The sequence below is a fragment of the Rhagoletis pomonella genome, unplaced genomic scaffold (assembly GCF_013731165.1).
Source record: "Rhagoletis pomonella isolate Grant_MI unplaced genomic scaffold, Rhpom_1.0 Rhpom_scaffold_00007, whole genome shotgun sequence".
NCBI classification, from domain to species: Eukaryota; Metazoa; Arthropoda; class Insecta; order Diptera; family Tephritidae; genus Rhagoletis; species Rhagoletis pomonella.
The window spans coordinates 44,155,337-44,181,482 of record NW_023458561.1 but is presented as its reverse complement, the minus strand read 5'-3'; the positions used below and the strand labels follow the sequence as shown (position 1 = coordinate 44,181,482).

Below are 26,146 nucleotides of genomic sequence, written 5' to 3'. Positions count from 1 at the left end.
AAATAAGAGATCAATGCGTTTATCTCTTGCATACAAATATATATACACACATACCTATGCATGCATTAGAAAATGCATTAGATAATAGGCTTTGCATGTACATATATAGCCGATGCACATGCAAGCAATAAAAATATAATTAGAAGACCAAGGCATTGGTTGGTAATCTTATGTAAATATACATACATACATGCACATGTACATATACACACACATACATATATAATTAGTTAAGGAAATAGAGTTAGAAAATTGTATATAAAAGAAAAATGTTGAATAAATTATTCAGATTCGTAAAGACTCTCAATAACACGCTTCTTTTCTTTCTTTTATATTTTATGCTTTACTTCCCCCCACCAGAGGTAAGGGATAGAGAAATTTAATATAAAGCAATCAAAACACTTGGGCTGCATTGGGATCCACAAAAAGATCAGTTTCAATTCCAAATCAATTTGAAGTATATTTAGTTAGGACAACTGGGACACGCTTCTTATCAGGAGCGTGTAACCAGAATAGTATCTAAGCACATAAGATACACATACATACATATATGTGTATTAGAAAAAACAGAAAATCCTTAGCGGAAAAATAAGGAAGGCTTCATATCTCGAATATATTCAACATATTCAAACAATGAGGACGGAATTCAATGGAAATCATGCAAAAATCATAGCTAAGCAGAGCCAAGAAACCGACAAATACATTGCCAAGCATTTAAAAATACAAAACGCAGCCGAATATTTACGAGCAATAAGCGACAAACAACTTGAAGCTGAATCGATGGGAGAAATGAGTGAGTTCGAGCCATCAAATAGTAATTCCGACGTAGAAAGGAGATCTCAACGTCGAGGAACAAAGCTCAAAATTACCTTAGAAGAAATTCCACAAAATAAATTGGATTCTCTCGAAGAATTAATGAGTTCAGGTCTAAGCTTCAAACACAGTTTGTGTTCAAATATCTTTGAATATGGATACATATCTGCCTGAGTAATAACCTTAAAAATAGCAAGAACTTTTTAAAAAATATGTATACAGTACATAAATAATCACTTTTTTGCACTCATTGATATTATTTGCATGTATACATATAGCCGAGGCAAAAGCAAAAAGCATTAAAATTATAAAATTATGATAAGACCAAAGCGGTTGTTTGTAAATAGTACATACCGGAACAACATGTACATACACATACACACACACACACATACATATATATTTACAATTAGTTAAGGAAAATAGAATTAGAATTTGTATATAAAAGGAAAATATTTAATAAACAGATGAGAATCGTAAAGACTCTCAGTTAACACTCTTATTAAGTTTTACTTCTACCCACCAGCGGTAAGGGGTAAAGAATTTTAGAATAAGAGTATTTGTAGTTCAAGCATTGCTGAGAATTACTTGTTACCCCCCATCCGAGGTAAGGAACAAGTGACTCAGCTCTGCAACGAACAGTTTGAATATGTAGAAGAAGCTTTTTCTGAAACTCGCTGTGCCCATTTAAAAGTCATTACTAAAGACTCAATAGAAGAACAAATGGTGGACTTCCGAGAAAAATATTGAGAAGTTAATAGATAAATTGAAAAGGTGCACGCCAACTCAAACTGTTTCATCTACTATAAAACCACAGGAGATTAAGATTCAGATATTTTATGGCGAGATGAAGGAATGGTCATTATTTTGCGATATTTTTTAAGGTTTAGTGTATAATTCGAAGCACTTTATGAAGTAGAAAAGATTTTCCGACTGAAGTCATCATTAGGAGGAAATGCTGGAAGATTAATTCAACATTTACAAGTAAATGAATCCAACTTTTAAGACGCTTGGCAAATTCTCTAGCAGGAAAGATATGACAACAGAAGGCTGCAATTGAAAACATAAGTAGACAGACTTCTCGATCAAGATTGCAAGATTCTTGGGCATCAAATTGTTGAATGCAGAAAGTTCCCGACATTGACTACGATGAATCGTAGAGGTTTTATAGTTAGTAAACAATAAGCTACGCAATATTTGCCTCGGTCACGTATATGAAGGCAATTGTAAGAATAAGAATAAATCGAGTAAGTGTGGAAGATATCATCTTAATTTACTGCATTACAATGAATTTCAGAAGGAAAAAGATGCAGGTGAAGAAAATACGATAAAAAAGTCATCCACTATGATGACCAACAACTCCGAAATAGCAATACTTCTAGCATTAGCCCAGATAAAAGAGTGAAGGCAGCAAATAGAGAGTACGTGACATTGCGAGTACTAATCGATCAAGGATCACAGAAGACTACCATTACCAAAGAGAAGTGAAGTAACTGAGCTACAAGGGCTAGTAAATACTACGGTGAGGGTCTCCAAATTTAAAGTCAACATTGAAATCAAGCTGAGATTGCTAAGCAACGAAGTGTACAATATTGAAGCATTGATTTTGCCGAAATTGGTGAGTGCACAACCAGATAAAACATTTAAATGGGATACAAAACAATGCAGAAACTATTGTTTAGTTTTCTTATCGGAAACCTAATTCAACAACGTAATTTATTGTCACAAGTATTAGTCGATAAGATGTATACCAAAAGATAAGCAACAAACCAATGCATTGGTCCTTAGAGTATTTCGCTTATCTGCACATACTAAGAATAGCGATAAGCACTTCGTTCCCCCTTCTAACAGCGTAAGGTTTGATGCAACTATGCATTTATATATGCTTACCATATGTAATACTTGTGTAAATATGTAAAGTCGGATTTTTAATGCTCTCACCCCCTAGGATTGTTCTATATCGAAAAAAAGTATACCCCTATTTATTTATTTTGAAATCAAAAAATATTTAGAGGTCGCTAAAAGCGTTCCAACTTTTCCATGTTTTTTGTATGGGGAAAAAACAACTTTTCGTGGAAATGGTATGGAATTCTTAAAAATCAATATTTTTCTATTGGAAAACTCTAGTTCTCTTCAGGAGACTTCCAATAACAATTTCAATTATTTATTTAACCCTTTTTTAATAACGAAGATTTTTTATTTATCCCCCCATTGCTTTCTCTGGCATTTTCTAGAGGTTTTGGCGGTCCTATAAAATATAGTTACTAAGAAAAAATAAAAAAAATAAAATATTGGGTTTTATTACTCGGAATCTGTTGAAGAGATCGAAAAATATTGTTGATTTTCAAGAATTCCATACAATTTCCACGAAAAGCTCTTTTTTTCCCCATACAAAATATATGCAAAACTTTAAGCGCTTTGAGCGACCTCTAAATATTTTCTGATATCAAAATAAAAACTAGGGTTATACTTTTTTTTGATATATTTAGAATACGATTTTGATATTTAGAATAAGAATTTATGTAATATATAAATTAAAGTTCTGAGAAACCAGAGGTCAACCTTGTGCGAAATCTCTCTCTGCGGATAATGTGTTTTAAATGAAATCGCTGTTATCGTACATTATCCTTTTAATTTATCGGACTAGTGGTAAGGGGTAGAGAATTTTAAAATAACGGTATTTATAGTTCAAGCATTGCAGAGAATTATTTGTTACCACCCACCCGGGGTAAGGAGCAAATCACTTAGCTCTGCAACGAGCAGTTTGGTCTATACTATTTTTGTGATCGTCATTATCCCACACCCGAGGTAGGAGGTGAAATTTGACGTGAAATTTAAAAGTTTGTACTACAATAGCATATCAGTTTTATAGCCAAATCATCATTTCAAATAAGCTAAAACTAAACGGCAAAAATAATAAACACAATTGTACAGGGCATTGCTAAAAACCCGAATTAAAGAATGGCTGAGTGCAATAATTAAATCGAGAAAGTCAAATTATGAAATAAATATTGAAGCTTTAGCAACCTCAACAATAATATCTAACCCACGTAACAGGAAAGTAGTGGTGCCATGCTTATATGCAAAGAAGGACATACTTAAAACGTTTAGGTAAGGAACACATACCATGCCACTCAAGGACAGGTATGACTTCGATTTAGTGTATGTTCTGTACCGTTAGTTACTTTAGTTAGTTAGACTTTTAGGCTTAAGTTCTGTGTTATATACAGCAGTTTAGGTTATGATCAAGGATAAGAATTTTAGTATTGTCAAAGCTTTCGTGCGCACGTGCAAACTGTATTGTAAATATACATACATACACAGTGCACATGCGCACAATATGAACTAAGGGATATTAGAATTCAATGCCAGGGTGTAAGGGAATAGTCACGTATGCATTTCTTAAATGTTGCGAAAGGCGATTGGCTTGAAATGCAAGTGAAGCCGTTGACTATTTTTATTACTTCCTGGCAATGTCGATTTAAGTGTTTTTCTAGATAAGTTATACATACCTACTATACATTAGGCTAAGAACTATGTATGTGTAGGTTAAGAGCTTTTGTTATAGATAAAGGCTCTGGGATACCAGAGCGTCAGTTATCTACCAAACCCCCGCGTAAACAGTTGGTGACCCTAAGTGAGTTTTTTTGAAAAGTGAAATAACAGTTCAAATAAAAGTTTGGCCGTATAAGAGTATTGGTAATATTAATATATACATACATACATGGTTTTTGTTTTGTGTGTAGTAAAAACTTAATAAAAAAAAGTGAAAGCAATGGATTCTGCGCTTAACGAAAATCAAACCATTGCAAGCAGAATCTCTGCTCTATACCAGGAAATAAAAAATTTTAGAGGGCAAAATATTGAAGAGGGACAGATCCAACGTTGGAGGGGTGTAGTGACCAATCTGTCAATCTGTCGGCCTTAAATTCTCATTTGTACAGAATAAATTTGTTGTCTGTCTTGTATCACCCCCACCCGAGGTAAGGGATATTAGATACAGCTACAAGTCTGTACAGGTGGTGTGTTTTAATTAAATTTTCCGTTGGCGTACATTTTGATGAAACCCGACGTTCTCTAATCTGGTAATTTTGAAATTAACAATTTTTATTCAAAAAAATAATAAATAAGGAAGCTGCTATTATGGCAAATAAAATTGCAGGAGATAAAGTGACAGCTAATGGACACCGATGCTTCAGCTCTGAAAGTATTCAACTCGTAACCCGCTGAAGGTAGCAGAGGAAGAGGGGGGCCCCCACTGCGATGGAAAGATCAGGTGGAGAAGGACTTGGCTTCACTCGGCGTTTTCAATTGGCATCAATTGGCACAGAAACTGGCGTGCTTTGTTGAACTCGGCCAAAATCGCTTAGGCGGTTACAGCGCCAAAAAAGAAGAAGAAGAAGAAAGTGACAGCACTTTGTAATGAGATTTTAAATAATAAGGAGCTACCAACAGAGGGACAACTCCAATAGTGGAGAGAAGCACTGACCGGGTTGTCCTGCCAGTTTGGGCAGAATGAGGAACTCTTGAAAGAGCCATCATCTGCATTGTCGAGGAATTCGTACTTTATGCAAAATGACGGTCAATCGATAACGAAAATTTTGTGTGATACTACCACACTATCATCACATATTAGTACACAATGTAGCCAATATCAAGCAGCGGCTAAAATGTCCATTACTGAGTTCAGCTGAAGTTATTCGATCGAAATTCAATCCAGGTAATAAGATAAACGGCTGGAGATGAATTAGCAATCGAAGGCCTTCAAAATGATATAGCAAGCATTAGTATAGCAATAGAGTCAATAGAACAACTTCAAGGAGATATTAAGGATTTAATTTGGAATTCAAAGGGAAAATTCTTGAAAAGGATTCTAGGCATAGACAGATTACAAAACCAAATGATAAATTGCAATTGCCAGATACCGTTCTGCTTGAGCTATCAAAAATATCACAGCTTACAGCCAGAATTAACCAAAGATTCTGTTTATTGCGAATTTAAATGTGATGCTCTAGTAGAAACTCGATGGTTCCGTTTTGCAGCGGAAACGTGCGTTTCATGGTGACCCCGACGTAATCGCGTAGTGTATTAACTAAAACTTGTATTTAAATATATCGTGTCGCGAATAAAAAAACACGAATAATAAATATACGGTTTACCGAACAAATTATAAATAGTAGTTTAAATGGCAACCTTCAACCCAATAATAGGGAGGATCGGCACCGAAGTGGACTGTTCATCGGGTGCGGTCACCAAAGGACTGCCAAACAAAGGTTATGTTTGCAGGGAACAAATGGGATTATTATCACAATTGTATACTAAAATATTTTATATACGCTACAAATGTAGATCAAAAGATAAAAAAAATAGAGCAAAAGAAAATGTAGACATACAAAAGTATGTACACATATAGTTACATATAACTCTTGACATTAAAATTTTTGGCCTTGGCAGTATGTTTAAACATCTTTGAAAATGAGTACATTTCTGCCTGGGTAATAAAATTTAACACAAAAAATATACAGCCCATTTAAATAGAAGGCTATGTAAAATCAAAACTATCTGGAAATTTAATTGTAAACATATGTTTTGCCCTCGGCAATATGAACATATGTGCATACATACATATATATATATGCCTAGTTAGAGATAGGAATAGTTTTAAGTTTTCTATAAAAAAAAAGGCTCCGCGCAATCGTAGTGTCAGTGTCCTTTTAATTTACAGTGAATTGGTGTCTCAGTTTTTAACAGACTCTACTTGCCCCCACCAGTGGTAAGGGGTTGAGAATTTTAGAATAAGAGTATTTGTAGTTCAAGCATTGCTGAGAATTACTTTTTGCCCCCCACATGAACATGTATGAACATGTGTGCATACATACATACATTCTGCCTGGGTAACAAAAACTAAAAAAAAGAAGTCTTCAAGAATATGACAAAGGGAATGATTGTAGAAAACAAGTTTATTCAAATATCTGAACACGAATATACATATGGTCCAAATCGCCGAAAACGAAACCAAGGGGAACAATTTGTTTCTCAGGTTTCTCGGGCTAAAAAAAGGGAAAATCTAGTTTTCGTCCGCCTTTCTAGCACTTTTGACCTTATTTCCCAGTAAAATTAAATAGTTCCATATACTCTTCATTATCAATTGAATGAAATCTATTGAATTTATTTCAACTTTTTTTCTAGTACTATTATTATTCTTCAAAATGCCGTGTCCTCGAATGTAACATTGGAAGTGTAAAAATAGTACTAAATGGCAAAGAGCAAACAAAATAAGCCACTAAAGACGTGTTTCGTGAACTTAACCGCGAAAAATCTCAACATATTGGCCCAGTTCTAAGATCTAGATCGAGTTCTATGCAGAAAATATAGCCTCAAAATTAATTTTATCAGTTCAATTAATATGTAGTTCTTGAGTTCCATCCTTAAGCTAATAAACTGTGTACCAACTTTTGAAAACATTGTATTAGGAGAGCAAACTTAATCGATAATATAAAGCAACTTTAAAAAGTACAAGTTACAATATATACATTTTTTGTGTATATTAAATAATGCCACATACTTATGCTTTCAGATGCAAGAAGAAGATGTATTCTAGAAAAGGATCAGTTTGTCTGCACATACAATGCATACATACATAGTTCAGTTGCGGTTGAGTACGGACGTGTTCCTTATTCGCTCCATAAAAAAATCAGATTTATCGTGTAACTAATAATACTTAACCATAGAAAGACACACTAAACTATCGCGAACTGCCCTCAGCAGTGTAAAAAATCAAATCTTGATCGCGCAAAATACCTAAATAAACAATAAAGCATTGTGCGCATCAAAATAAATAAGTTATTGTTTACATACAAAATGCGAACGGTAGCTCCCCTACAGGAGCGCCGGCACTCAATGCAAAGCGCAAGCAAAAGAAATGCATATTTGGCAATTACTGCATACAGCCCAAAAAGCAAAACTAGCAACAACAACGCAACAAGAAAACTCTTATGCTGGATTTCCACTAGGCATTAAATGGCAAAAATGATAAATGACAAAGTCGGGCATTAAATCATAATCGTGTCATTACATTAAAACAATAGTCATTAAGTTCATTTCCACATGGCATTACTTTAAATGGCATACATTTTTTGTCATTTCAATGCCTAGTGGAAATCCAGCATTATACTGTTAACACACCATCACAAACAGCAGATGCAGCCAAGCAAAGAGCATCATCTTGCTCTCCAGCACCCGGATTCCAGCATTCGCTCTCGCTAAAACTCCAACACCAAAAAGTGCTAAATGAATTTTAGCAATTTTCAGCGATTTTCGCGATTCTATCATGAAAATTCAACTCTAAAAATCGCCATATTTGGCTCATTTTTTGACAACTTTTAGCGATGAACAAAATGAACCCGGATAAAGTGAGTGAACTGTTTTTAACAGCTCAAATAGCTAAATTGGCGATTCCAGCGTTTTTTCCATCGCTTAAAAGCCTGCAAATTTGACGACGACACATATTCGGTGCTAAAAAAGTAAATCAACAAAAATAGGTAATATTTAGATTGTTGTTTGTTTAAAATAGTCGATTAAATAAAAGTTGTTGTAATTCATATTAAAAATGTAAAACTGCAACAGTGGAAGAGCACAGGGATTTGAGAAAGTAGACTTATCTGGAAAAAGCATAGAGAAAACAAAATTCCTCAAGCGAAACTAAAACAAGCAAGCCTTCAGTGGGCTATAGGACACAAATCTAAATTAAGCCTAGATAACAAGATGGTGCTTTTTAATATGATGATTAAACCATGTTGGGCATATGGAATCGGGCTTTGAGGCACAGCGTGCAACTCCTTTCTGAACAGACTTCAAAGACTGCAGTCAAAAATTTTACGCGCCATATGCGGAGCACCGTGGTACATAAAATAGGCGAATATCCACAAAGATCTTAATGTAAATACGGTGCATGAGGACATAAGAGGGCTAAGCACTAGTTACTCAGCACATTTAATGAACCATCCAAATCGACTAGCAAGAGATCTTCTTAGCCCGCGATATGCAAGAAGACTAAAAAGAAAGGCTTTCTCCGATATTATCAAATGATGCGCAATATAATAAATTTCGATATTTGCAATATATCAATTTCGGCTCTGGATGTCGTCCTTTCAGACCGACTACCCAACACGTTTCCCCCCACCCTAGGTAAGGGACGAGTGTCACAGCTCTGCAAGATCCATAGTGGTCATTCGAGCCCTAAAGTTGAGCTCAAGCGGCACTAAAAGCCCGGATATAGTTTTCCCGCATAATAAAAAACCACTGGTTTTACAAGTAACTATGTCACTGGCACAAAAAAAAACATTGAACAAATATCCTGTGTGTATTGTAAAATACCAGTGCATAAAATTACTTACTGCAAAAAATTCAAAACTTTCTTCAAACTGTGCTTCGTTTGCATGGAGCTCTACTATGGCTCAAAGTGCCAAAATCCTGAAAAAAAGTGCGTAAAATGTGAGATTAAATATCACTTTCTGTTGCATGAAGACTATAAACCAAAAGTGGTCGGAAAAGTGGCCAAAATGGTGTCAAGAGAAAAGTCATCAGCAGTGCTTTTAGCCACAGCTCAAATAAGAATCAAATCAGCTAATAGCGAACATATTTTACTTCGAGCTCTTGCTGATCAAGGGTCATAAAAAAATACGATTTCCGTAGAGGCGAGTCAGTTACTTAATCTACCTCGAATGAAATCGAAATATACGATCTTGGAGTGATCAAATTGGATGTTTCTAAACTAACTAAACTATTATAGGTGATAAGGCAGGAACAGATTTCCACATACTAAAAATTTATACATACAAGTGGCAGGGCTGCCAACTTGGCTGAAAACGTGCCATTTTTTGGCTCCATTTTAGTTCAAATGGCACTTAGTTTCTCAATTTGGCACAAATGAAGCCATTTAAAAATTATTTTACGCTATCAAGACAGATATTGTGTTGGGCAATGACTAGGGGAAGTAGCAATAGGAGATTCATTGAAAAGTCAGAGGTTGAATAACAAAGGTAGTGGCATGCTAAAGTTTTAGTTACAAAATTAAAATAGAATAGTGTCTAATTTTAAGCCGAGGCTACGCAATGAGTGGCTTAGCGGCTTAAATATAAAACATATACTATTGAAGTGGCCACGCAATGAGCGGCCTGTGACCGGCATTTTTGAGTGGATGCTCGGCGCCGTTCAGGAATAAAAGCCGCTCACCGCTCATTGCGTGGCCTCGGCCTAAGAGCCCCGTGAAGAACTAAATTAGCATAGAAGTGGCATCAAAAAAAAAAAAAATAACCAGCAAATTTTGAAGAAATTGGTAATGGTAAACTAGAAGTGTAACACCGTGCCACAGTAGTGGCATTTTCTTTCCTCGAAAAAAATGTCACCTTCCTATATCGAAACATTATCTCTCGACGCCCTGGCGCAGGGCAGAATAAATGCAACTTTATTTCGAGCAAAGAAAACGCTATGAATTTTACACACAAATTCAAAAATATATTCGCAAAACTATGGGTAAACTATAGTAAAACTGCGTACTTAGTTTTTCTCTTTGACGTCAGAATTTTTTTTTAAAGGTCTATGATTATTTCAAAAAATTGTTCTAAAAAATTCAATGCAATATAGGGTAACAATAAGGGTATCAGAGTAAATTTTTATGTACATAAGAACGAATGGATATGGAAAATGTCCTTTACAAATTTCGTCCTTAAATATCCTAGAAAATGTGTAATTATTTTCGAAAAAAAAAGTATTGTTTGCGGACTAATATACACGCGGCTTCATCATCGCACTTCGTACTGCAAAATTTATTAACTTGAAAAGATAAAATTTTATCAAAAGCGCATTTTCAGTACCTATTCGTCCTTGTAAACCAAAAAACTTTATGGTTTTTCAATTCTATTGAATTTTCTCTCTCATTTGGTACCCATATTTTTATTACAGATATTTTAAATAATTTTTTGAATTAATCATTTAAAATTTCAAAGCCTTTTGAAAAAAATCCTGACGTCAGAGTGAAAAACTAAAAACGCAGTTTCACTAGATTTGGCCCAGAGTTTCACGAGTACATCGATTATTTCGTGTGTTTTGAAATTTTTTTTTGTCCCACGGTGTAATGGGTTATTAGAAGAAGCATAGTAATTCAGTACATTGGAAAATTGAGGTTTAGCAGGAAAATATTGCCATATGTGTTGCCAAATGTGCACATGTACATATCGCTCATTTTCTTCAATAGTGTCATATTCCAAAAAAAAACAAATATTGAGCTAAGTATGCAAAAATTGACGTTACCTCTTCTTCTGCATATGTTGTGTAAAAATGTCATAGCTATATCGATTACCAGTATCTCACTAGAACAAAATATATATGTATGTAATCATTTTTTCGTTTTTCTCGAGTTTCGCTTTTTTGAGTTATGACACTATTGAAGTCAATGAGCGATATGTATGCATAAAAATACATTAGGGTGCATCACTCTACTTTCAATACAAAGATCGCTACTGTTTTTCCATTGGATTTATTGTATTTATTTGATTATAAGACAGCTGCCGAAATATTTCAGAAAATTATTAAGATCTATATTAGCTGTACCGATTTGAAAATAATGCAAAAAAAATCTAGAATATTTAAAAAAAATTGTTTCCAAAAAATTACCTCAGATAATAGAGTTTAAGATTAAAAAGTCTGCATAAAAATATTTAAAAATTTTAATTAAAATTAAATAATGACATTTTTTGCGTTTTTTTTTTAATTGGAATCAAATTGCTGAGCTCTTAAAATATATAATAGATGGAAAACAGTAAATGTTTTGGTGACGCACCCTAATATACAAATATATGCACAGAAATTCTTATTTTAGTAGTAGCTAACGTAGTTAGCGGAAAGGAAACCATTTGGCTTCAGCAACGAAATGGATTCTATGAGAAATGATTTCAAAGAAAGTGGCAATAAAAGTAGGTAATATAAATTATACTGTAATTTTTAGCGTCAATAATGAAAAGATACTGCTAGATGGGAATGAATTAAATTCAGTGAAAATTACAAATTTATGCCGATAAAAAGTGTTAATAAAAATAGCAAGAGCAATATAAAGTGGTGAAAGTCAGGAGCGTAAGATAAACTATTTTAAGGCTTGCAATTTTTCGAAAAATTCAGCGATAAAATGGCATAAAATGGCCAGTATGCAACAATAAAAAGGTATATTCGCACAAGTTGTAAAAACGCATGAATATAGAAATGTTATATTTTCTCTACTGCAATAACTCAGGAAACTATTAAAAGTAAGCAAATCGTTTAAAAATTAAATTGTGGCACTAAGAAGGAAAGCAAATCTATGCGTAGAAAGGAATACAATAAAGTCAGCTTTATGAAAAATATATGAAATTATTATCTAATCATTTGCCACACTATATAAAATTAGTAAATTTTTTTAAATTAATTTTGCTCTGAACCTCCTATTTCATTTTACGCCCCCCCAATGCCTACTGCACTGTCCGAAGCCTGACTCAATAGCGCAAATGTTTTTGTAATAGCTTCACTTACCCGTTGCCAGTAAGCCTATTTGAAGTACATATTTTTCTGCATAGCTGCCGACGATGATGCCAGACCTCGGTGGTTGAACTAAAACTCTTTGTATCCTCTGCTGATGCTGCTTTTGAGTAATTTCCTCCACAATCATGTAATATTTATGTGGTTTTAAATTTATTGCATTTGGCATTTTGCTAAATAGTTATTGTTTTTTTTTTTTGTTGAAAATAACTGCAGTCTCTTTCACTTATTATATTTTGTTTATTATAAATTTTCTTTAATTTTTTCTTCGAACGGGCTTCGAACTTTTAATTTTAACGTGCGAAAATAAATATTATGATTATTAATGCTTTACTACGCGTCTCGTATATTTCTTAAAATTTTATTTTATATCTATGTATATTTTTTTCATTTCTCACTGGCCGCCACCATGAAAATAAAATTGTTGTACGCAGCAGCGGGGAAAAGAATTTAACGCGACGAGCTGCGTTTAGAGAATCACACTGCCTACAAAATATCCACCTTTTTTATGCTAAAACTCTTACTCACACTCTTAACTAATCTTTTTGTACATAACGCTTCTATTGCATTAAATGCACTTATCTATGTACATACATATATACATATCTAACTTAAACCTAGCTACCTGCGTAACTAAACAACAACAAGCATGTGCATCAAGGCAAATAAATATGTATTATTAACGACCAAAGGACATAAATATGTACATATGTCGAAGGGCACATCTTGCAAACTGTTTGGGTCGCTGCTACATTATGTATTGTTGCTGTTCACTTTAAAAATGCAGCAAACTAGGTACATACATATATACATATGTTTAGTGTTAAAATGTGTCTCCGTCTCCTTCTTCGAGCAGTCGTAAAGAAACTTCATTTATTTAGCAAAAAATGCTGGTGCGTGTTGTATGGACATATGCTGTTTATAGATATGAACGCAGATTGTTGTTTGCTTTTTATTTTTAGGCTCGCCAGAGACTGCTCATTTTGTGCTTCTTTGTTGTTTCTCCGCCTGTTGAGAGGCAGCTTGAAATTTTTACAAATAAATATGAGCCGTTTATTTTGAAAGTGGCATAAGTCACTTTGTTTTTTAGAGAACATATACCTGTATTTTTTTTATCTTAGGTTACCTATATTTTTCCCTGTATAAATAATTTCGTATAGTCATGGAAAAATCACACTTTTCATTATGCTAAAGTGACTTATGCCACTTTAAAAATAAATAGTTTAGAAAAATTACTGACTTACATACATACATATGTACAGTCAGTCAATAAAGTTTAGGTACAGCGAATTTTTTGCAATACCGGCAACTATTTTTTAAATATTTTATTTTTCGCTAATTTTTTATAAAAATAGACATCCAAATATTGCACTTTTTATATACACTCTTTAAACAAAAGTTAGGTACGCAGTTTTTTATAACATTCAAATTTAGTATAAGAAAGTGCAGTCAATAAAGTTTAGATACAGCGAATTTTTTACAATACGCACAACTATTTTTTAAATGTTTTAATTTTTGCAAATTTTTTATAAAAATAAGGTTAATTCTACAACAAAAACTCCAAAAATCAGAGTTCCAAACCTTGTGCAAAATTAAAGAAAATTCTGCAAAATTTCATCCAAATATGGCACTTTTCATTTACACTCTTTAGAAAAAAGTTGAGTACGCAGTTTTTTATTACATTCATATTTAGTATAAGAAAGTGCGAGTTTGGGGTAGCTAGGACTTACCATTGATTTTAAGCATTTTTTTTTGATGATGTGGCTCAGTTTCTCCATATAAAATAATGTTTGATAATTTTTGTATATGGAAAAAATGTGCAACATCTTCAACAAACAAATTTTCCAAAAATCAGTGGTAAGTCCCAACTTCCTAATACTTGCATTTTTCTTACACTAAAATTTATTGAGCTAAAAACTGCATACTCAACTTTTTTCTGGAGAGCGTAAATAAAAAGTGCAATGTTTGAATGAAGATTTTCAGAATTTTCTTTAATTTTGCACAAGGTTTGGAACTCTGTTTTTTGGGGTTGCCCGTATTGTAAAAAAAATCGCTGTACCCAAACTTTATTGACTGACTGTTTTACTGAAGTGATGTTTTGAAAGGACAGTGATTTGCCCAAATTGAATATGTTACATACACATATGTATAATAATAACAATTTATACCATGTATTATATGTAAAATTTTATTCAAGCATGTAGATATATATTTTTTTTCATTTTCATATTCATAAAATCTAAAAATAATTACTACATTTTAGTCCAAGATTTCAGAGCCGCCAACCATATATATACATATATGATATATTTTCTCACTAACAAAATTTAGGGAATATACATAGTGTTATGTGTATTTAAGAATGTATGTATGCGTATGTATCTGTTTGCTTGTGTAGACGGTCCTTTTACAGGAAGCAGGTAGAAAAGTACAATTCCAAGGCACTATGACTACATATGTTCAGAGAAAATGGTCAGCCCAATGTCCCCTTTTAAAAAAATACATATACGTATTATCTATATATTAATACGCTAACGAAATCCCATACAAATGTATTCCTCCCTACTGCTCCTATGTTTCTCAACCAATTTGAACGATTCTTCTTTTGTTCGAAAGGTATTTCAATGGAGAGTTGCGCATTTTGTTTTTTCAGTAGGTGGAGTAGGAGTGGAGTTATTCCGAAAAATTTCATTTATGGTCCGATTTGCAGTGCATATTACTAATTACGATATTCAAAGTGCATATTATTAACATCAAGAGAAATACACCTGCAAAAAATGGACCCGATAGGTGGCTCCCGAGCCGAGTTATTCCAATTTCCGTATAAGCCTATGAATGCCTGCTTTGGTTTCACCATCTACTATATATATATTAATTCGCTAACGGATTCTCATTCAAATCTATTCCTCCCTATTGTTCCTATGTTGTCAAGTGCATTGGTGTAACTTAAAATGTCGTTGTTTTAAGCTGAATTGCTATTAAGTAAAAAAAATATAGAGCGGAGTTATTTCCCGCTTTGGGGAAAGGGAGGGGTGAACTCATTATACGCTGCTAAATTCAGTTTTTCTGTGTTTCGTTGTTTCAAGCTGACTCGCTATTTATTAGCAAAAATATCAAACCAAGCCACTTCCCCACCCTGAGCAAAAGAAGTGGTGAAGTCTATCTAAACGATAGTTACCACCGAAATCGAGCTATCCCAAATTAAAATTCATGAAATATTTTCATGTGATGCGACTGACTTAGAAGAGTGCATTGGTACAGTAACTTATAAGTGGTTCTAATGTAATATCTTTTTAATATCTATATATTAATACGCTAACGAAATCCCATACAAATCTATTCCTCCCTACTGCTGCTATGAATTTCAAAATTATTTAACATAATACAAACAAGTAAGAAGGTCTAAGTTCGGGCGGAGCCGAACATTAAATACCCGGCGCAAGTATTAAAGATATGTTTTCCACCTTGCCGAAAGCTGCCGCTAGATGGTAAGCCGGGGTGTATACATTTTAAGTAAATTGGCGTCCTTAAATTTCGACATATTGAAATTTCAAGCATTTCTGAAATTTATTGTTATATGAAAAGCGGCCGTAATTTAAGACCGATTTCAACAATTTTCAACGGTTTGCTTTTATGTGGCAAGCACAATAATCATACCGAGTTTGGTACAAATTGCTAGAACGGTTAGCGAGATACATATATGTAATCACAAGTGGGCGGTGCCACGCCCATTTTCCAAAATTTTATCATAAACGTATTTCTTGGTAAAGAATTGTTGCAACCATCAATTTTGAATAAATTAGCTTTGATATTTACTGATTTATCGAAGATTTTGTATTTCTCGAAATTACCGTTATATGGAATGTGGGCATGGTTATTGTCCGATTTTAAAAAGTTTCGGCCATTTGGTATGCTGTACCAGGACCAACAACTGTGCCAAGTTTGGAAGAAATTTGTGCAGCGGTTACCAAGATATACACATGTAACCATAATTGGGCGTAGCTACGCCCATTTGCCAAAATTTTAAAATATTCTTATTTTTCGTCTAAAACTCATTGTAAATATCAATTGAATTGAGTGAATTATCTTCAGTAGTTACTAAAATATCGCAGTTTTCGTATTTCATAAAATTACCGTTATATGTGAGGTAGGCGTGGTTATTGTCCGATTTTTTAAATTTTCGGCCATTTAGTATGATGTATCAAGGCCAACAACTGTGCCGAGTTTGGAAGAAATTGGTGCAGCGGTTACCAAGATATACACATGTAACCATAAGTGGGCGTGGCTACGCCCGTTTGCCAAAATTTTAAAACATTCTTATTTTTCGTCTAAAACTCATTGTAAATATCAATTGAATTGAGTGAATAATCTTCAGTAGTTACTAAAATATCGCAGTTTTCGTATTTCTGAAAATTTCAATACCATCCGTCCTACGCCCAAAAGAAGTTCACGTACCAGGTTTCATTAAGATATCTCAATTTTTACTCGAGTTATCATGTGCACAGACGGACAGACGGACGGACGGACGGACAGACAGTCACCGCTTAATCGATTTATCTTTTCATTCTGATCATTTATGTATACATTTGTCTATATCTATCTCGATTCGTTTTGCCTGTTACAAACAACCGTTATGTGAACAAAGTTATAATACCCTTGTGCACAAGTGCGCTCGGGTATAAAAACCTAGACGATCAACAGGTGATGATGGACATAAAAACTTCCCAAGCAAAATGAAAAATTGTGTAAAAAAAGTGAGGTGATCGGGGCGATACTAGTAATTATTATTCGACTTAAATAAGGCTTAAGCTTGTTCGCTTGTGTAAAATAAATTTTTTGAGACTTTTCCAGATATACGTATTTGGCATGATTCAGAAAAAAAATAATTTTTCTAAAAATGAATTTTATTCTAAAAATTTATTATTTTCTATGATTTTTTCCCCGTTTTGGTATAAATATTTATTTCTTAAATTTTATGATCAAAATATCTTCATACAGAAGACGAAGAAGAAGAAGACAAAAAACATAAAACGTTAAAATAATTCACACAGTTTGCTTATAAGTGCGAAAACTCTTTGGGAATTATGCTGCCCTTTATTCCCAAAGCGTTAAACTGAAAACCTCTAGCTAGCCTTCGAAGCCTCGACATTTTTACCAATCGGTCAAATTATTTTGAAATATTTCTTAAATTTCGAGATAGCCAGTTATTTAAGTTTCAGAAAATCGTCCAAATATTAATTTTAATTTACTTCAACTGCACTTTTTAATACCTATAAAAGTTCCAGATAGCAATCGACAATTTTTTTATGATAGGCTATTCCGATCTAAATAATTATTGCTAGTGCAAATAAAACATTTTTTTTTTTTAAATATGTTTGGCGCCACGATTTTTGTAAGTACTATTTTACTTGAAAACAAAATCTTTGCTTCACATGAACTCCGCTATGTACATATATTTCACCGCTTTAATCGTTTCAAACGCCAATTGACCCATTTTCCCCATGTCAAATCTACTTTGGCATTTAAAGTTTCCAATAGATGCCGGTCAATGGCGAAAACTGAATGCATTGCATGCGTACAAAAGCAGGAGCTTAGACGAGTAAGTGAGTGCAAAAAATAACGTTGATAACACGTAGAAAATAGCAATGGAACGCGAAATGCATAAAGTTTGGCTTTTCATTTTCTGAGTGTGTGTGTGTTTTTTTTTTTTTTTGCCGTAGTGGATGTTAATCAACGACTTTTGTAAGTCTGTTTTGTGTGTATGTGTGTAACCTACGCACAGAAGAGAATGAAATTGCGTAAATTAAATTGCAGCATAAACGTTAAGAAGTTCATTGAAGCATTCGCTGAAAGGAAAGCTTAATTGGCAACTGTGCGTGAACGCTTTTGTAACACATTTATGGTGGCACTGCTGGTTTGCAATCGAATCGGACAGAAATTTTCAAAACAAATAATAGATGACCATACAACAACTACAATGAAACGATTGCAAACGCATCGAAAAGCAAACCGGCAAACAGGCATCGCTAGCCATCAAATGTGGCAGCCATCAGGCAATCCGTTGCCAGCCAAGCGTCGAATGGCTGACATAACTGACCCATGTAGGCTGCTGACGTGTGCTTACAGTTCTCCTCTTGTTGATTGGCAGCGTTATACATACTACATATGACATGTCCAAATGATTTTTGAACTAAACACACACTACCGCATAGCTTGCAAGCCTTTCCACTGCCTTCTACTGTTTATTAATGCTCTCGATATTTTTAACTTTGGTATTTTTTTTTTAATCTGCTTTTCACCACTTCAACACTGGAAATTGCTTACATGGGATCTACACGTGCATGTTTTTGTGTGCCTATTTCTGCGCCACAGTTCGAACAATTGGCCTTCACGTGGATGGAGCGTCAGAAATTGGGCGGTAGCTATTCGTCGCATCGAGCGCAAAGTGAAAAGCACGTAGTCGTCTGTTCTACAACACTGCATGCCGATACAATCATGGACTTCCTCAACGAATTTTATGCGCATCCACTGCTGCAAGACTACTATGTGGTGCTGCTGAGCCCCATGGAGCTGGACACAACAATGCGTATGATATTGCAGGTGCCGATTTGGGCGCAACGTGTCATTTATATTCAGGTGAGTAGCACGTAACGCGAAAGCGCTTGCACACATCCGCTTGTTGTGCTGATTAGTTTGCGCATGATTTTGTCTGTCGTTGACTGCAGCTAATCTATGCCTACATACGTAAGTGTGGCACTCTAATACGCTGTGCAGTTGAAGCGATTGCCGCGCTGACTCTTGCCCTCTCGAGCTTTTCTAGAGAGGCTCTGGCCTGTGCACTAATTATGCCAAACATTATGCTTTTGTCTTTACAGGGTTCCTGTTTAAAGGATGGCGATTTGGCACGTGCGCGCATGAATGAGGCGGAGGCTTGTTTTATTTTAGCTGCTCGCAATTATGCCGATAAGACTGCAGCCGACGAGCATACGATATTGCGTTCGTGGGCGGTTAAGGATTTTGCGCCGAGTGTGCCGCAATATGTGCAGATATTTCGGTGAGTTTTTAGCAAGAAAAATACTCCAAAAATACGCAGAAAATAATGGTTAATATATCGTTATGCCGAATTTCCACTAGGCATTGCAACGACAAAAAATATATGTATGCCATTAAAAAAGAAAATGACATATGGAAAGGAAATTAATGACAAATTTTTTAACGTATTGACGCGAATGTTTTTTAATGCCCAACTTTGTCATTTGTCATTTTTGCCATTTAATGCCTAATGGAAATCCAGCATTGCAAAAAGTAGGAGGAGAACTTGGCTTCGCTTGACATATCCAATTGGCGCCGGTTGGCACAGAAGAGATTTTAGGCATTAAGTAGGAGTTGCAAGATAGTTAAGTAAAATAAATTAAAGTATTTATCTGACGCTATAGACTTAGGGTGCGTTCACGCAGAAAATCGAGCGGCGCCGAGCTAAGCAAGGCGGAACAAAGTGAAGCTGCTGGTGTTCTTACTGAACGAAGCGAAGCGGAGCTTTTCTCATGGGCTCGGCTGCAAAGCTACTACAAAAGTTATCGTCAATGAAAAGCGGCGAATATATTTGCTCAATTTTATTCAAAAGATTAGTTGTAAAATTCTTTTTTATTTTAATATTTTCATATCTTGTTTGCAGCAGCGCCATGAAGCTGAAAAATTAAATAGAAAATTCAAACTAAATACTTTATGGGTTAGAAAACTTACACCTTAGCTTCTTCATACCTCAACTAAACTCACCTCACCTAAACTTGCCTCAGCTCGCCTTAACTCACCTCAGTTCGCCTAAACTCACCTCAGTAGACCTCACATAAATTCATCTCACTTCACATCAACTTAACCCACCTATCTTCACCTCACCTTAGCTCACCTCCACTCGCCTCTGCTCAAAGAAGCAAACATATACATATGTATCATAAAATTGTAACAGGTCGATGTCTGTACATTACAGATATTAAAGAAAAATGAATATAGGGGTATTTATTAACTTAACTTAACTTAAAATACAGAAGGAAAAACAATTAGGGGTTGCCACCATATTGCAATATGGCTGTCAAAATAAATACGTTTAAGAAGGCTTACAGCCGAAAATATTTTTGTGGAGGCTGCCACATGTTTGAAAATTTTAATTTAATGCAATTGATAAGATAAATTTTCAACTGAAACTGAAGAAGTTAAGTAAAGTTAACTTCCGAAAATGTTGCTTAGATGGGTTGCCAACTGTGTGAAAAATTTTATTTCATTAATAATAATAATAATAGTAATAGATTGGCGCTTACACATATGTCAGTGCTTGGCCGAGCTTCTCCTCCGATTTGTGACGTGCGCCTTGATGTTTTCACACAAAGGGGAGGGACCTAAAGTTGTATGGCGACCCCGAACGGCGATTGTATTTTTATGAGAAGCTGTTTTTCTTGGCAGAAATACACTCGGAGGTTTTCCATTGCCTGCCGAAGGTCGACCACTGTTACTTAAGAACCCAGGCCCTGCTAGTAACAAATAAAATTTATTACTGGAAATCTCGAAGCAGTCTCGAAAATCTCCAAAAAGTCCCTAATACAAAAATCCAGAAGTACGTATTAATGAAAATACAAGTCACCTGATAGATTCTACATCATGTCGAGGAGTAGAAATTAATGAAAAAAATCTCGGACAAGTAAAAAAGGTAAAAAAGAAAATTTCAGTTTTTCAAAAGCAGGTGTGGGTTTTTAATCAACAACAAAAGTCCAAACCGCTCTTAAAATGCGGTTTCGATCGAGGAATTCATATTTTTTCTTTGCTTCTGAGGCGGTTATGCAAAGTTTTTGCACTGGCGAGGCAGAATTTTTTTATTGAATAAATGAATTTAACCAAAAAATTGACAATTGGAAATTTCTTTTTACTTATTTTTTTAATGATAGAACAAATAAGAATGACATTAATAATTAAATTATAATATATTTCATATAGAAAGCCAATACATGCTCTTGCAGAATTATTATTTTTTTGTTTTTACTTTCCGTTTCCTTATAATTAATTTCTATCTCTAATTCTAGTTTATTTCACGCACGGTTTTTTTTTCTTCAGAAAAACTGCGTCCAAAATTATTTTTTTTTTTTAGTTTTGAAAATTTTCCACTTTACAATTTTTTTACGTTTAAAAAGTTTTGTTTTTTAACAAGACATGTTAGAAACATGTAAACGGATATGAAATCAGGATCCAAATAAAATATCGGATGCATTTTAGAGTGCAGTAATCTTAAAATGACATTTGTTATCAAGTTTCATTCGATCACATAAGTATGTGCATACATATGTCGTGCTTCGGGCTCTGTTTGGTCTATTCAACTTGGACATGCAGAAAAGTAAAAGCAAAATCCCACAAAATTTAATAGAAAATATTTCTCCTGCTGCTAACTTATTTTTATTTTTGTAGTATGCGTAAATCAACCTGTTTTCATTGAACTTTTTTTTTTTTTGTGTTCACACACTGACCCCAAACAAACATTCAAGCAAACATAAGACGAACACAAAATCGAGCGCATTACGCGACTGAACGGTTGAATTATATCCCATTAATCTTGCTAAGTACTGGCGGTTTTGCGATGGACCGTTGCTAGTGGCATTCAAAACAATGGATCGACATACCCTGAATTTGAACCAACTTTGTAAGTACCAGTATGTACATATAAGGGTGGTCCAAAAAAGTAAAGTCGGAATTTTAATGCTCTCAAACACTAGGAAGGTTCTGTACCGAAAAAAATAGACACTAATTTTTTTTTTTTTTTATCAAAAGGTATCTCGGGGTCGCTCAAAGTATTCCATGCATTTTACCTGAAAAAAAAAAACAATTTTCGTAGAAATGGTATAGAATTCTCTAAAATCAATGTATGTCGTTAAGGAAATTCGGCTTCTCTTTACGAGACCTCCGATAATATTACGCAATTGTTTATTTTACCATTGCATTTTTTGGTCTTCTTGGGTTAACTATAAAATATAGTTTGTATAAAAAAATGGTTAAATTAACAATCACGTATTATTATTGGAAGCCCCCTAAAGAAAAGCCGAGTTTTGCTATCGCAAAATATATATTTTCAAGAATCCTATACCATATAATTTTTTCCTATACTAAATACAGGGAAAACTTTAGGCGCTCTAAATATTTTTTGATTTCAAAATAAAATAAAAAAAACAGGGGTCTATTTTTTCGTCATAAGAGAACCTTAGGGGGTGAGAGCATTTAAATTCAGACTTTACTTGGTTTTACCACCCTAGCATGTATGTAACTACCCTGTCGGAATAAAGTAACAGTCTCAAAAATGAAGTCGTTGGAAATAAATTACTTTGAAGCAAATGCTGCTGGCGAATCTACGGCTCGGCTCATTAAATTCTGTTTTTACTATCCATTCAGCCACTTACTTATTTTAGATATCTTTAAGCCAAATTCAGTTTAAATAAGTTTAAATCATATGCAGACTGGGAAGTGTTTGACTCGCTCACTGTACTTCAGGCTGAACATTTGAAAACAAATTTACATATCTGGCTGTATCTGAGCAGAGGAGAATGCTGTTGTTTTTTAACTCCAGAAGGTCCAGGTTCGAATGCCATCAGAAGCAACATTTTAAAATGATAATAAACATTTTTTTTTGTGTCTCCTAACTATGAAAATGCATATGTGAAGTGCAGGGCGAAAGCGTATTCAAACGAGAAAAGCACAAAAATTGGCAAATGGCAATTCTAATGCAAATCCAAGACCATCTGCACATTATACTGAACAGCCCTACTAATTTTGAAGTCATTTAAACCAAATGCGTCTTAAAGTAGTTGAAATCAAATGGAGAGTCGGATAATTGACTTGCTTCAGAAGAGCGTTTTGTTAATAAAGTTAGTTGCTTACAAGAAAAAACCACTTGTAGTTGGTAAAAAAGTACTTTTTAAATTGCTTTTAAAGTTGTTCCATTTCCGGCAGGGTTGGTACAATTAATTAGCCGCAATGATAAATGGGCGCTGATAGCGAGCGCCCTACAATACATGGCAACAATGACTCAGAAGGGGAGTGCAGAGCAGTAGTACAGATGTACTTATATAGGTCGCAACTCAAACGCGAAAGGGTAAACACCTTACACAAAGTTAGAAGATCTCTCAGCAGTGGAAAACGGCACGGTTGCGGTTATAGTTTTTCCAGTGGTAGTTTTTTATTTATGTATATATATGTATGTAGTATTTATACTTGTATGTACGCACTTAAATCATTTTATTGTTCGCTTTATTATTGTTAATTTTTCATGAAATGCTACACTCGCACCCCCCTCGCACAACGCTGGATCGTCCACCGCAACAATGACACTGGACCACTTTAACTAACGCGACCTTAAAATGCAAAAACAAAACATCCAATATTTGCTGCGTATACATAAACAATGGAACCCTGCGGATATCAACAATTGTAACAATGAATGGATTCGAATGGATTTTGGCAACTCGACGCATTCTCGTTCGACCGCAACACATGGACTTGGCTCAATTTTTGTTCTTCCATTTTTGCATGGCTGTTGGCACTTTTTATATTTGGTTCGTTGCTGGTTTTTGGCAAACCATCATTTGGGAACGGCGGACCGCCAACCGCAAACCGCAGACCGGAGCACAAACTTCATGTGAAATTTGCGGAGCATGTCGTCTGCGAGGATGAATTCAAATATGCGCTGCTAGCCAACAATTGCACTTGTCCCGGTGCGAGTACGTTGGTCACATTGTTGTTGCACACGTCACGCGGACAGTAAGTAAACGTTATGTATATTATTTTTTATTCATTTGATGGGCATTTCAATTTCATACACTTTTACATACATATGTATGTACATAAATATATGTACATATGGAAATACATAAATATGTTGAATGCGCAAATGAAAATATTTAGACAGAAATTTACACACTGCCATTAAGCCATTGTATATGTATATTTTTAGGCTAGTTTAAAAGGAATTATATTAATAAGAAAGGGACTTTTCCTACAATAAATGTTTATATAAATATGTACATACAGATAGTATTTGCCACACACATATTTTCAGGGACCCTACCGAATATGCACTTAAAAAATATGCATGAAAAAAATTGAATTTTTTAAGCCAACATTTTGAAGCCGAATTTAATTAAAATTCTTTTGAGGAGATAATATTCTGCACTTTTGAGACTTTTAACGCTAAATTACGGTTTAAATGTACCTTTAATATGTACCTTTAAAAATGAAAGCTGCCGAAAAATCTCAAAATATTCGTAATTATTCTAAATAAAGACGAAATATACCGAATGTACCCGCAAATATACCAAAGGGTTCCGAAAAAAATATGAACAAATAATCTAAAACATATGGGAAAAATCCCGCAGTCTGCGTAAATTCTGTGGAAGGTTTCGAACATATACTGAAAAGCTCCTAAAGGTACCTAAGGAGTACCAAAAAGTGACAAAATAATCCTGAAAGGAACAACAGAAATCCCAAAGAGTTCCAATACGCATGAACTATAAAACATCCCTTTCCGAAAATTCCCAAAGAATCCGAAAACCACCAAAAACTCATAACTCACTTCATACTCTTATCAATAGCACTACAGGGGCGGACCCAGCCGCAATTCTTGGGGGCGTGGGAAATTTTTCAACATATATCGTGTATATAAATTTAAAAATCACCGCAATTTAAAATAATAATGAATACTAGATTTCTAGAAATTTTTTATTTTTCAAAAATTTTGGGAATTGTAGGAATGCCAACAAATTTTTTCTAAGTAAAAGTGTCGAATATACAAAATTGATCAAACGAAATTAAAAGTTTTAGAATGTTGAAAACATTTTCATATTACGCCGTTTTTTCAAAATTTAAAATTTTCGTAATTCTTGAAGATTCAAAAAATTTTTGAACGTTGATGTTTTAAAAATTTTCAAAAAATTTTAAATTTTCAAACTTTGTTTTATCAATACAAAATTTTGGGAAAGTTCAGAAAAGTGGAAAAATTTTAGAATTTTTCAAAAATGTTAATATATTTTAGAATTCTAAGAAAATTCTATTTTTTATACACAAGTACCATGAACATAAGAATTTTTCGACAACTCGTGATGTTTCACATTTCTACATTTTAGGATGGATTTTAGATTGTTCTAGAAAATTCTCAAAATTTTGGAAAATATAAATATTCCTAAAATCTCAATAATTTTGTACATTTCAAAATATTCTCATTTTACCAAAATTTCTAGAATCTCCCGGATTTCGATAGTTTTTGAAATTTTGGAAATTATCCTAAAAATAAAAATCTTGACATTTCTTTCAATATAATAACTTTATAAAATTAAAAATTCTGGAATTTTCGTTGTTTTCTAAACCTGTGAAAATATTTAAACTTGCTATGACTTTCAACTGTGTAAAATAATACAAATTCGAAAATACAACAAAAAAAATTGAAAATTAAGTAAATAATTTCAAAATTTTTAAAATTCAGTGAATTCGAAAAACTGATAGGCCTACTCAAATAACACGATACTTCAAGCTTCAAGCACACAGCTAACATTTCAAACTCAAGTGAAATTTGACACACTTTTTCCATGAATTAAAACTTTCAAAAGCCATTCCATTTTTTTACATTTGGTACATGAAAATTTTGCCTGAGAAGACCCCTTGTAAAATTTTCCTAAGAATCTAGAGAATTATTCTTAGGAAAATTTTAATCCTCTAATGAACTTCCAAATTTACTTGTTGG

General features: G+C 34.0%; 1 protein-coding gene across 1 annotated transcript in view; it reads left to right on the top strand.

Moving 5' to 3' along the window:
• LOC118742893 (potassium channel subfamily T member 2) overlaps window positions 1–26,146 on the top strand; it is a gene marked incomplete at its 5' end in the record, with an annotated part of 163,069 nt that overhangs the window by 80,990 nt on the left and 55,933 nt on the right. The window contains 3 exon segments of the mRNA XM_036475311.1: window positions 18,754–19,017; window positions 19,257–19,435; window positions 24,031–24,171. Coding sequence (XP_036331204.1) covers window positions 18,754–19,017; window positions 19,257–19,435; window positions 24,031–24,171 — 584 coding nt within the window.